Source organism: Branchiostoma belcheri, unplaced genomic scaffold (genome assembly GCF_001625305.1).
Source record: "Branchiostoma belcheri isolate BF01 breed outbred unplaced genomic scaffold, Haploidv18h27 scaffold9, whole genome shotgun sequence".
In the NCBI taxonomy this organism is placed as follows: Eukaryota; Metazoa; Chordata; class Leptocardii; order Amphioxiformes; family Branchiostomatidae; genus Branchiostoma; species Branchiostoma belcheri.
The window spans coordinates 1,254,366-1,267,178 of NW_017804575.1; the positions used below are offsets into that span (position 1 = coordinate 1,254,366).

The 12,813-nt window shown below is 40.8% G+C and overlaps 1 protein-coding gene across 2 annotated transcripts; it reads right to left on the reverse strand.

Moving 5' to 3' along the window:
- Positions 1–2,090: 2,090 nt before the first annotated feature.
- On the reverse strand, positions 2,091–10,960 carry LOC109487864 (ZP domain-containing protein-like). Of its 2 annotated transcripts, none has more exons than XM_019791965.1 (11): positions 10,868–10,960; positions 10,071–10,154; positions 8,669–8,944; positions 7,660–7,841; positions 7,091–7,263; positions 6,023–6,131; positions 5,488–5,627; positions 4,231–4,336; positions 3,385–3,595; positions 2,750–2,893; positions 2,091–2,323 (listed from the first exon to the last, which is right to left on the reverse strand). In XM_019791965.1, exons 2-11 carry the CDS (start codon positions 10,129–10,131, stop codon positions 2,253–2,255), a joined length of 1,473 nt encoding a protein of 490 aa, XP_019647524.1. In that variant the 5' UTR covers positions 10,132–10,154; positions 10,868–10,960; the 3' UTR covers positions 2,091–2,252. The 2 variants fall into 2 exon arrangements, with proteins under 2 accessions (XP_019647524.1, XP_019647523.1); XM_019791964.1 differs by having other exon boundaries at positions 2,750–2,896.
- Positions 10,961–12,813: the final 1,853 nt, after the last annotated feature.

Consider the following 12,813-nt stretch of genomic DNA (forward strand, 5'->3'; position numbering starts at 1 on the left):
AGTATCAATATTATAGTCCATATTTCTTTTAATAATCTTTCAACGACGTTCTTGAGGTCCTTTAGCCACAGTGAGGGATTTCCATTACGGCATTAGTCAGTTCTTATTTCAGACATAGTTTTAGGCCGTGTTTATGTGAAGTCACCCAAGGCGCTTCACATGTGGTTTACCCCGAAGCCGGTTTCAAGTGGCTCCATCTGAACGCTCCAAATCACATTGAAAGCGCCTCGATCCCAAGCCACTTCTAGAGGTGGTTTCGAATCGGTTTTCCCGCATCGCGATTTGCGTCTGAACGCAATGTGATTTCAATGTAACTTCACTTGGTCATGGATTACGGGGTGATATTTCTTTATTTATGTGCAATACCAAATTTTACGTGTCAGCAACTTAAAGAGCAGTAATGGTCAAATAATGTATCCGTTCTAGGGCGAGCTTCACGGGACCACGTCGGCATTCGGCCGAGATACACTGGGAGGGGGCACCAGCAAGCAGGTCGTTGACCTCTGACAATAATGACACGCTACCTAGCGTGCTTTCATCAAACAACAATGAATGTAGTTTCGTGAGAATCGTTATCGGGCACGTTTTGAAAGGAATGTATGGCACGTGGACCAAATGTGAGGAATGTGAGTTACCCGAATCGCGGTTTGGGTGAAGACATAAACACGGCCTTAGACATAGCAATAGTTTTAGACAATTAGATCTCATTATGTACATTTTGAAGTTATCTTATACTCTGTTTCAGAGTTCTTTTATGTTTGTAACTTGCAATTAGCCTTCGGGCATGGATTTGCAAAAAACTTCATTGTTATATAAGGTTAAATGTTGTAATCATTTTAGATATAGAATACGCTGAATATGTTGAAATTTTTCATCCTTTCATCATCTAAAGTTCGAAATTCACCAAAAGACTACTAAGATCACAAAGCCCACTCATTATGCAGAACGTGGGACTATTCATTATCCACTGCCTTCCAAGAAGTCAAACCTCATAATAGCAAGCGTTGTAGTAGAAGTACAAGTATTTTCCAGACAGTAGATGTCTGTTCCCTATTGTACCGTATAGTATCTTTGACTCTGTAAAGCAATTAGCCTTCGGGCATGATTTTGCAAATAAATATGTCATTATTAATATGCTGGTATTAATGATATGAAATTTGCCCCTACAAAATCCAAAAGAACACCAAAAGTACGAGGTTTTGCATGCATTCAACGCACATGGTTTATTGATCTTTGGTGGCGTGATAAACAGCATGGATTGTAAAACATGTACCCTTGCTACGACAACACACAACATGGTCATTCAATGTCCACAAGAAAACATCGGCATAAGGCAATTAAATTTTCAACATGAGCGGGATCATATCTTTATGTCGATAATCTCCAAGCAGATCTCTTGCTGAAATTTTGCTGCTTGGAGACTAAGGTGTCAAATCTTCGATGCCGATGTGCTCTAATTCGCTATACAGAACAAGTTGATATAGTAGTTATATTTTTATCTTTATCTATATTTATCATCTATATCTGTATACATATCTGTGTAAAATGTTAAATGTATATTTATTTATCATAGGAACTCTGTAATAGTCTCTATAAATTCTCTGATACAATTTGACAAATAGTACTATATAAGGAATTCGTCGAATACAAATCTGATTTTTAAATATATTTTGAAATTACAGGTAATCATATTTCTATTTTTTTTTTCTTTTTTTTTCTAAGTTATCTCAAGACATCATCTCGTAGATTATGATAATCCAATTCACATTTTGCGGTCAACAAGACATCTACACAATGTACTAGTGCTGCATACCTGAACTCACATTTAGGTTCAGGTCCGGATTCAAGTCCAGAGGTTTAGGTTCAGTTCCGGACTTGCAAGTCCGGACCTAAAACCATGGCACATACAAAATTGCATGTTGGCAACCTTGCAATGTTGTCTGGGTGAAACTTTGGTCACATAACATGGAGGCTGACACTTGACGAAGCCCGATGGCAATGCTTTCTTAATTTTGTAGCAAAGTTTTTGCAATCTACGGAGGGTTTTAGGTTGTTTGGAAAGAAAATGTCTTTTATGGTAGTAAGTCCGGACTCGGTTCTTGAATTTAAGTTTTTTGGACTTGAACCTAAACATTCTTACAACTCTGGATCCATATGCAGTACTACAATGTACTTGGAAAGGCCGACATTCAGAAAACAAGTGCAGACGCCCGCCATGTTGCTGCTGTCCAGACGATGTGATGACGTCAGATCTATACGGTAGCTGTCTGACGTACTTGACATGCCCAACTCCTCTCCATCTGGTGGGCGTGGCCTTGGTTACCTGGGTAACGACGCAGAGGCATGGCACATGACTTGTAGCCGCCATTTTGTACACGATAGGCACTAGTATTTGCCCGTTGTTTTATATCTAACTTGATACTCCGCTACATATTTCAACCAGTAACTACATTTCTCTGTCCGTTAATGACAAGGTTGCAGTTCATTGTGGTCTTATCAAAATTATGGTTGTATTGATTCGTACATTTATAAAATTTATCTACAATTTCAATATCGGAATACCATACTTAGTTGAATTTATACAACGACAGGTTAGTTTCTTTTTTGTATCTGTTAATTTTATCTGTTCATCTTGTTTTGTTGTGACCTGTACTTAACCCAGTGTGGCAAAAATGCGCAATAGATTAAACGTCGACGTCATTCGTTTAAACTCAAAGCTAGCCCACTAGATGTGATACACTAAACGTACCGGTAACGCCAACGTCTGTGTGTAAAGTCCCAGTCCTGTCCCGTTTGTACCACAACACCAGGATAGTCAGAGCTGTCAGGATCACTGCTGCTGCCCCCACTATTACAGGCACGGTCGGCGGTATGGGAGGGGTGTCTGTCTCCGCTTCTGGGGAAGTTGACAAAAAAAAAATGTTTAACAAGACTGGCAACGAAAACATACATTGCCATGGCGACGGTGGTTGCTGTTAGGGTTATTGTTTGTATGGCACTGATATGATTTCATGATTTTGAGGAAGCTTGGTACCTGTTAGTCTAGACAGATAAAGTACACTTTTCCCCTGAGTGTATAGTGAACGAGCCCCGGGGTCACAGAAAGTAGGGCATCCGGGGCAGACAGGTTTTCCCAAGGGTTTCCATGAATGTGGGCATAGATGTGGGAGACATTCATGTGGACATTCCATGCCTGTACATGTGGACAAAATTCCTGTACAATTCCTAGAATTCTTGCAAACTGCACACGATACTATACCATTAGGCTCCTCCCTGAGACGTCGCCAAAACTCCCAACCTTTTAGTCCTGAGGCAGGATCGCTAACCACTGGACTACGCACGCTATGTAATGCGTCTTCTGTGAAGTATCATGTGTTTTCTTACGTTGGGACGGGCTCGCCTTCAGCAGTAGGATCGGTCCCTGGCTGATGGACACCACCTTGTCCTGAAACTCGCCCGCTTTCGTCTGGACTAGCGCCGCCTTGTCACGGTGGTCCCACACGTCCCTACGCCTGCGGCCCGGTACACACCCCTGCTCACAGCGGGACGAATTGTCGCTAGCCATGCACACTACCAGGGTACAGTGGAGGTACAGCTGGAAACAAAAAAAAAAAGACTCAGATTCTGACATGAATCAGAATTCCTACAAGCAGCACTGGTTCCTTTGCTGGTCATGCACAACGCTCAAAATGAATTGACTATTCAAACTTCTACAATTTATCCCAATTTCTCTAAACTTATAATTACAGACCAAGAAAAAACTATTCTTCTTTTAAGTTCCTAAAACCCACAAATTTTGGAAAAGGTTGAACATTACGTCTTCCATGGTTTACAGAAGAGAAGTCAAACCCTTCATAGACATAGTTTTAGACATAGTTATAGTTCTAGACAACCTTTATCATGTAGACTTTAGTTATTTTATACTCTATTTCATAGAGTATACAATTTTGTAATTAGCCTCCGGGCACGAATTTGCATTAAACTTTTCAATGTTAGTAAACAATGGGCTGTCCACAATTCTGTATCCAAACTGTATTAAATCATGGTTTCATTACTACCTTCATCATCATCTTGTCGTGAGAGTTTCACGGATGCTCGTGACTCTTTTCCGCCAGCCCTCCTTATTCTATTACTACCTCATTCTACCTATTACTATCTATTCTTATACTGCCTGAGTTTTAGTCAAGACTAGGTTAATTGCAGGAAGAGCATATTAATGCAAATGTTTACCACGTTGTCCGTTGAGTTTGGAAAAGTGAAGGCCTGGACGGAGAACTGGTGAACCAGCGGGTCAGACCCATCACTCTGTGTCACTAGTGTGGGGTCTGTGTCGCACCTGCAATGAGACAACATGAGAGAGAGAATGGTTTATTCAACATAAAAAATCTTTGCAGCACCAGTGCTGAATTGCGGCTTCCTTACACAAATACGTAATTTAAATCTTAGACTTATTATCATTTTATGTTACAAATAAGAATTAAAACAATCCTATAAAATCACTATCATCACGACTTACAATACTGCTATAACATTAACTGTCATTCAGCAGGCGGACACAATAAGGTAGTGTACTGTTTAGCATACGCTGTTTCCGGCACTTAGACTGTGTCAGTTTCGTGCTGTTCCTTATTAGTGTTCTATACAAGTATACAACATAATACAAGCATCAGCAAATACGTCGAATTCTTTCTCCTTAAGCCACTAGGCTTTGTTCCGACAAAATAAAAATCCAATTTTTGGGTTGTCTGTTCTACTACATGTACAACCCTCGAGCTCGTCTGGTTCAAATGACTAGTCATTTAGAACGTTCGAACACGTGACCATTCACCAATGCCGGCGTTGTATAAGCGCGTTGTTATTTTTCACGGTTTTTGTTGGATGTTTGGTCAACGTTGCAAACGATATTTTTTTCGACATTACATTTGAAAACTACAGAGGGGATGTTAACCTTTTATGCACGAATACGACTTTATATGAGAATGAAGTGCTATGCTTAATACATTACAGGTTTCGTGCAGGTGCAGTACGTTCTACTAATACGATTGCACTGTATTCCGTAAAATTGCACTGTATACTAATACGATTGCACTACAATACATATTCCGTAAAATTGTACTGTATACTAATACGATTGCACTGTATTCCGTAAAATTGCACTGTATACTAATACGATTGCACTGTATTCCGTAAAATTGCACTGTATACTAATACGATTGCACTACAATACATATTCCGTAAAATTGTACTGTATACTAATACGATTGCACTGCATTCCGTAAAATTGCACTATATACTAATACGATTGCACTGTATTCCGTAAAATTGCACTGTATACTAATACGATTGCACTGTATTCCGTAAAATTGCACTGTATACTAATACGATTGCACTGTATTCCGTAAAATTGCACTGTATACTAATACGATTGCACTGTATTACGTAAAATTGCACTGTATACTCTGGCACCCCTGGACGTGCTAGACTAACCCGTTGTCGATGACGTCAAGTCTAGTCGCGTCGTTCTTGTCTGACGTAGGAGTGGCGAAGCAGTCCTGAACGAATAGCTCCAGGTTTGTCAGGGTGGTCTGCACTGCTAACCCCACGTGCATGTTATCGGTAGGGAAGAACTGAAACAACAGGACCACATGTTTAACAAGACTGGCAATGAAAACATACATTGCCATGGCGACGGTGGTTGATGTTGGAGTTATTGTTTGCATGGCACTGCTATCGTTTCATGATTTTGAAGAAGACAGACACTGTGAACTCCTCCCCCGAGTGTATAGTGAACGAGCCCCGGGGTCACAGAAAGTAGGGCCATCCGTGGCAGATAGGTCTTCTGGGTCTTCCCAAGGGTTTCCAGGAATGTGGGCATTGATGTGGGTCAGAGAAATGCCTGTGGACATTCAATTCCTATGGACAAAATGCCCGTACAATTCCTAGAATTCTTGCGAATTGCACACAATACTGTACCATTAGGCTCCTCCCTGAGACGTCGCCAAAAATTACTGACATGACTGACCTTTACTGGATAGTCCTCAGCCTCGTACTTGTGGATGAAGTCCGCTGACGTGTACAGGTGCATGTCGAAGGTAAAGGTGTTGTTGCCGTGTTCTATCTCAAACTCCAAACTGTAGAAAACACCACAAACTGATTGTTGAACATCGTCTTATATGACTGGTTTATTTGCAAAAAAACATACTTCATACATAGTACAGTAAATTGGAAGCTTTTTTGCAGCCTTAAGACTGAATTAAGCAGCTTTTACAATGACAAAAATATACACGAATAGCGCGGCATATACATAACTTGTACATAAACATCACTTTTTGCACTAGACTAGTGCACATCTTATGTGAAAATTACAACTACAAATTCAGTTACAAATCACCTAAGTATTACTGACATCATCATCATCATCATTCATCCTCCGTAGAGGTGGAGCATACAAAGTTAGTTCGCCACAACTGTCTGTCAACTGACAATAATAATATACTATTACATCATATACAACATCGTTACATCATATAAAACTAAAATGGTGAAAAGCTAAGTAAACGACACGCTTGTTATTTTCGTAAGTCACTGACGACAAGTAGTGGACGCTACTTGAAACGCCTAAAAGATTTCAATACCTATCCAGATGAGTAAGGTTTAAGTTGCTTGAGTAAACATTTCCCTGTGGCGTAAACTGTACTCAAAACACTACATAGCGTCATTTTGAAAATTACATCAACATAGAATAATACTATGACATATCTGCCAGGCCCATTTGCCCAGCCACGGGGCAAAAATATGCTCGTATATAATCAACACAACCTAAAATCAAACAAACAAACAAAGTGGGGTCGTGTGGCGTAGCGGTAGCGTGTTCGTCTCGGAACCAAGAGGTCCCGGGTTCGAATTCGAACCCTGTCACCGATCTTGTGCCCTATCACCGATCTTGTGCCCTTGGAAGGCACTTTACACGACTTTCCTCACTTCACTCATGTGAAAATGAGCATTCCAGAATGATCATTATCATTTTCGTGGGCATTAAAAAGAAAACCCAAACAAAACAAAACAAACAAATACAAAACTATTGACTAACCTGGAGTCGGGAATTATGTACAGTACTTTCTGTTCCAGTGATTTGGTGTAGAGTCGGACAAAGTCGCAGTGAAACGAATTACTGAACGGCTGGTATCGCTGTGCTCCGTTCGCGTCCAACTTAGATGCCCCCATAACCTTGTTCCTGAACCTGAACTTGTTATCTCCGTAATTCTGGGACAAAAAAAAAGATACAAACACTGATATCAAGCTCAAGAAATAATGTTCTAAGATCTTTCACGTGGTTCTTAGATTCACCACACAATTACAATGTTTCTTGCACACAGATTTCTTACATCAAAGTGTCGCATTATTGTCGTAAATCAGTTTGTTCACAAGATGTGTACCTGGCACTACTCCCTGGCACTTTTCATCAATTGCTTACGTCACGTATCCGTAAAGTCTCGTGTGAATATGGTCACGTGTCTCTAACCGTAAATCTCGCGAGATTACGTTTTGAAGTGATTGGTCATTCATTATCCTGAGGAAGGCGACTGTGGTCGTTGAACATTTGATCTCTGTATAATCCTTGTGTTGGAATAAAGTTTAACATTTTACTTGAATGTGTACCTCTTGAATCGTCCCGCAATCCTGAAGCCCTGTCCTCAAGGTGGCATATTCGTCATCGACCGTTGCTAGGCAACTGGAGTTAAGCAGATGTAGCCCTGCCGCGTTGATGCCTGGCAGACCGTCCAACGGGAAGCTGATCTCCATGTGGGTCTGGTCGCATATCACTGACATTATATAGTAATCTATGATAGAACAAAATAACGGTTATACAATTCAAACGGGTGGGGAGGGGGGCACATCTATTTGTACTACCAAAATGACAGCCACTACTTTGTAACTTGCTTGTCACAAGACTAAGATATAGAAACGTTAGTCGTGGTATTTCGTTAACGTTGTACTGATCAATGGTCGCTATCTATAGTCTACTGATGGCGGGGAATGTACACGAGAACAACCTGTGACCTTTACTGTGCTGATTTCAGATGGCGGGAAAATGTAAATGAGAACTAGAGAAGTAACATTTGCAAAGCAAATGCATAATGTTTACCTTCGGACATGGTCTGCCCTGTTAATTTGTACTCAAACACATATTCACATACATGTACTACTATTATATGGTGACAGGAGTAGAGCAGACCATGAAATTGCAACATTATGTAACCCAACACCCGTCACCATGGTGATGGACGTCAACAAATCATGTCATTGGCCAGGTCAGAGGTTAGTGTTTGGAACAGAAGAGGAGGAAGAAACTGAGTAAAAACAACATGTTTTCCTTCGGTAAACATAACAACCTGTGACCTCTACTGTGCTGACTTCAGATGGCGGGAAAATGTAAATGTGACTAACATGTGACCTCTACTGTGCTGATTTCAGATGGCGGGAAAATGTAAATGTGACTAACATGTTAACTCTACTGTGCTGACTTCAGATGGCGGGAAAATGTAAATGTGACTAACATGTTAACTCTACTGTGCTGACTTCAGATGGCGGGAAAATGTAAATGTGACTAACATGTTAACTCTACTGTGCTGATTTCAGATGGCGGGAAAATGTAAATGTGACTAACATGTTAACTCTACTGTGCTGACTTCAGACGTCTTGTTGCCGTCAGGTCCGTATGACGTCACGGTGATGGTGTAGTTCTCGTTGGCGTGGAGTCCGGTGATGTTGGCGGTGGTGTCGTCTGGGCCCGGGGCGGGAGACAGGTCCCGGTAGGAGCCGCCCCGGTTCTGCCCGGCATAGCGCACGCGGTAGCTGGACACGTTGAATCCGGGAGACACAGTCCAGCCGATCGTGATGTAGGCAACGTCCGAGTCCAATACCACGAGATTGGACAGACCTTCTGCAAGTGGTGTTTAGGCCACACCAATTTAATTTGTTGGTTCTCCAAAAAAAATATGAAGCGACAGGGCGAAAAAATAATAAAAACAGGTCTAGGCATCCTATTATAGCTCCAAATGCTACGACAGGAGCCATGAAGTCAGCACAAAAGGCTGGGCTGATATTTAAACAATGAATTTTGAACTTTTAATCAAACCACTTCATTGAGAGATGGAAGAACTGTAACAACTAGGAAGAAATGGACTTTCATCAACTGTTGGAGGCAAAATATGAGCATTCAGAACCAGAATTTTTTTTTTGCAAATCAGAAAGAAATGAAGAGGCGAACCCGAGAACCAACAAATTAAATTGGTGTGGCCTTATGTCCAGTCGATATTCAATCAATATTCAATTAATACTCAAGCAATATTCAAGCAATACCCAATCAATACTCAATACTCAATCAATATTCAATCAGTACCCCATCAATATATAATCGCTTTTAGGTATGTTATTGTGCCACAAAAATGATGTCTATATCATGTCATCGTTTTCGTGCCACAAAACCTGCGTTTTGTTTTAAAAATACACAACTTTGACACAGAAATGTCATGCAGAACCATATGTACGTAACGTATCCGTACATTTTTCTATACGTGAAGTATGGACGCTAAAAACGTGACGTATACACCTTAACAACGTAACGTTTTTTTATGTACGTATTATTATAAATTTTGACACGGGAATGGTTCTATATCAGGCCTTTAACGTCTACCGCTATGGTCACCCTTTATGCTAACCATGGCCTTGTTCATATGAAACCACCCGAACCGCGATTCGGGTAACTCGCCTTCCTCACATCTGGTCCACGTGCCATACAATATAAATAAAGAAATATCACCCCGTAATCCATGACCAGCTTAATTCACATTGAAATCACATTGCGTTCAGAGGCAAATCGCGATGTGGGAAAAACCGATTCAAAACCACCTCTCGAAGTGGTTTGGGATCGAGGCACTTTTAATGTGATTTGGAGCGTTTAGATGGGGCCACTTGAAACCGGCTTCGGGGGAAACCATATGTAAAGCGCCTTCACTGACTTCATATGAACAGGGCCTATGTGACTTTTTGTGCAAGTGTTGACTTACCTTGGCCGTTCACTCCAGATCCTAAAACAATTATCCCAAACAGGCAGAACAGGATAGCCATGCTTGTCTGTCGTCTGAGTTACCCTGAGAAAGAAAGTTGACCAACAAACGTACTGTCAATTTTAAACAACATGAAAAAAACATGCGACTAAAAGGGTAAGTATCTGTGACACAGCAACGAAAACAGAAATGGGGGCCCGCATGCCCTTTTCCGTAGAGCGTAATCGGCCGTATTACATGTAATTATACGTAGAGCGTAGACGGACCGCTCTAATTCAACATAGAGCGTAATTGGCGCATTTTGCGTAGAGCGTATTCACCGTTTTAATTCTACGTAATGCGTTGTAGCTAGTTGGAATTTATCGCAAAGGGTAATCGAGAGGTTTCCAATTCAGCGTAGAGCGTTGTCGGGACCCCCCTTGCAGGCCCTGAGAAATGTGGCCCGAAGTATAGAGAAGAATTTGTCACCGTGGGTGAGCTGTAGCAAAAAAAAAAAAATTCTCACGTGCAACACGACACGTACACCCTAGGCGCAAAACGAAGTTATAGAGAGCCTTCCCAATGTTATAGTATAGTTGCAGCATATGTGAAGAGAAATAAACCGCTTCCTCTATACCGCCATGAAGGCCCAAATGTTATATGGAGACATTTTGTGGAATATGCCACAGCTTAAACATTAGAAATATGCAGACTAACCAACTCCTATCTGTACTTCTATGATTTATGGTTTATATATATAACATTGCATTGTACTAGCACGAAGATCTTTTAAGAACATAAGATTGGAAAGCCCATACCTCGTGGTGAAGTGCGTGTTCCTCTCCAGACTTGTGTCAGGTCTGAAATGGCGTCTGCCCTGTACTTATTACCATTCCTATTCTGCTGCCAGCCGGTACAGGTAATTTGAATAAGAAAGAAGACATAACGTGCATAACACGGCAACTAACGAGGTTTCGATCTCAAGTTTATTTGTGTAATTGTAAACGCTTTACGCGGGGCATTGTGTGTAAGGAATGTGCGACGTAGTAAGATATATAATAGGAAAATACATTAAAGAATGTTTCGATCTTAGAGAACACATGTTAGAGAATAGTTAAACCTTTATCCTTACATCATACATATACTCTGTACGTAAGATGACGTTATCCACACATGTATTTAGCTTTGTTAGATCTTTAGTTAAGTTGTAGAAGACCATACAAAAGTCTCTGTACTTTTGTTGTGTCAATAAAGAATCTGTATTGATATCAGACGTCACACCCTCTATATAGCCCAGTTTCTAGTCTGTAGTTATGTAGAACAACCTGTGTACTATCATGTAAGCCATGTTCCATATATATCACATATATCACATTTACGAAATGGTATAGTGTTATTTTCGATACATAGAACCTATAAGCATTAATGTAGACATAAGAGTAAGATATGTAGTAACTCTGAAGAGCTTGCCATACATTGTACCTGTTACAATTGTTGTGTAATTAAGTTTGACCTGACTTGTGACCACCCTCTAGCGGAACATACAGATATTGCACTGCGGGAATACAGACAGACTGACACACAAACAAGCTAATAAAACAGTACTTTACTCTTGAAGTCATTAGTCACTTGCAGATATAATGTTTAAAAAGGTAGTTCAGTAGTTTAGTATCTAACTATTGCAAGGATAGGAGAGGATGTTTAAACACTGTTTAAGTGTATGAGATAGGTACAACACTATAAAAATACTTAACGTTATCATCATCATATCAAAATATGCTTTGGCCACGGAAATGTTCTTTATCTATGCCTAAATTATCTGCTTAATGTAATGGATATACATGTAATATAGTGCAGTGTGCGTAGCATTCAAATTGACAGCAACAAGATACTTCTTAGGTATTTGCCATTCAAAATCCATGTTCCACACTCGAAAGAAATAATGCCATAGCTATAGCGTCGTTTGACTAGTTAAAATCTCCGGCTTTTCTAGTTTGCTATAAAACCGTTTTGGCACACGGTGTTAGGCTACACCGACTTAATTTTATGGATGACATCATCGCGCGCATTGATTTTCGCCTGTTCTCCAAAAAAAAAAAAGATCAAGTCCACTGAGGCTCTGTCTAGGCCTGGGTAGTCCATGGTAGTTAGCGACAATACGGAGCCGGGCACCCAGGCTACCGAAGCTCCACGACTCAAGAACTACAGTGCTGATTCATAAATTCCGCAAAAGGCCAGCATTTGCCGGCTTGTAGTATACGTCAATATGTACTGCCGTAAATTCACTATACCAGCTTTGTATTCCTGTGGTTTAGTAGCATTTGAATTTTTGGCCGGATTTTTTTATTCGCCCGCGCGCACTAGTTTGGGGGTCTTCAGAGGATGTCATCCATAAAATTAAGTCGGTGTGGCCTTATCAAGAATGAAAAGGCACTGGTACATTCATACTCTGTAGAATTCAACAAATCATTACATGGCTCACGCATTTGTGAGTTACAGTGTAGTTCTTACTCTATTGACTTCAGCGTGACTGTCTTAAATGTATCAAGTACCGTGAGGCCATAGCTCGTGTACCATCCTGGTTAGTAATACGTCCGCTCCCACAGTCGCTACCACCAACCATGGTGGGAGTAGCCTGGTATGCAGTCTGATCGTGATCGGGACCGAAAGAGCTCTGTCCCGCCCGCCTCACATAGGTTTCCCGGTGTGTATTTCACGAGAGATTGATTAGCCCTCCACGTGTTGGGGGAAACCAAATCCCCAA

What these genes read in the sequence shown, in the direction of transcription:
- LOC109487864 (XM_019791964.1), bottom strand. Translation starts at nt 10,131, where the DNA reads ATGGCTATCCTGTTCTGCCTGTTTGGGATAATTGTTTTAGGATCTGGA. An exon ending in ATTGCGGGACGATTCAAGAG is followed by an intron (nt 7,264 to 7,659) that starts GTACACATTCAA and finishes TTTTTGTCCCAG; the next exon opens with AATTACGGAGATAACAAGTT. An exon ending in CTTGACGTCATCGACAACGG is followed by an intron (nt 4,337 to 5,487) that starts GTTAGTCTAGCA and finishes GTCTCATTGCAG; the next exon opens with GTGCGACACAGACCCCACAC.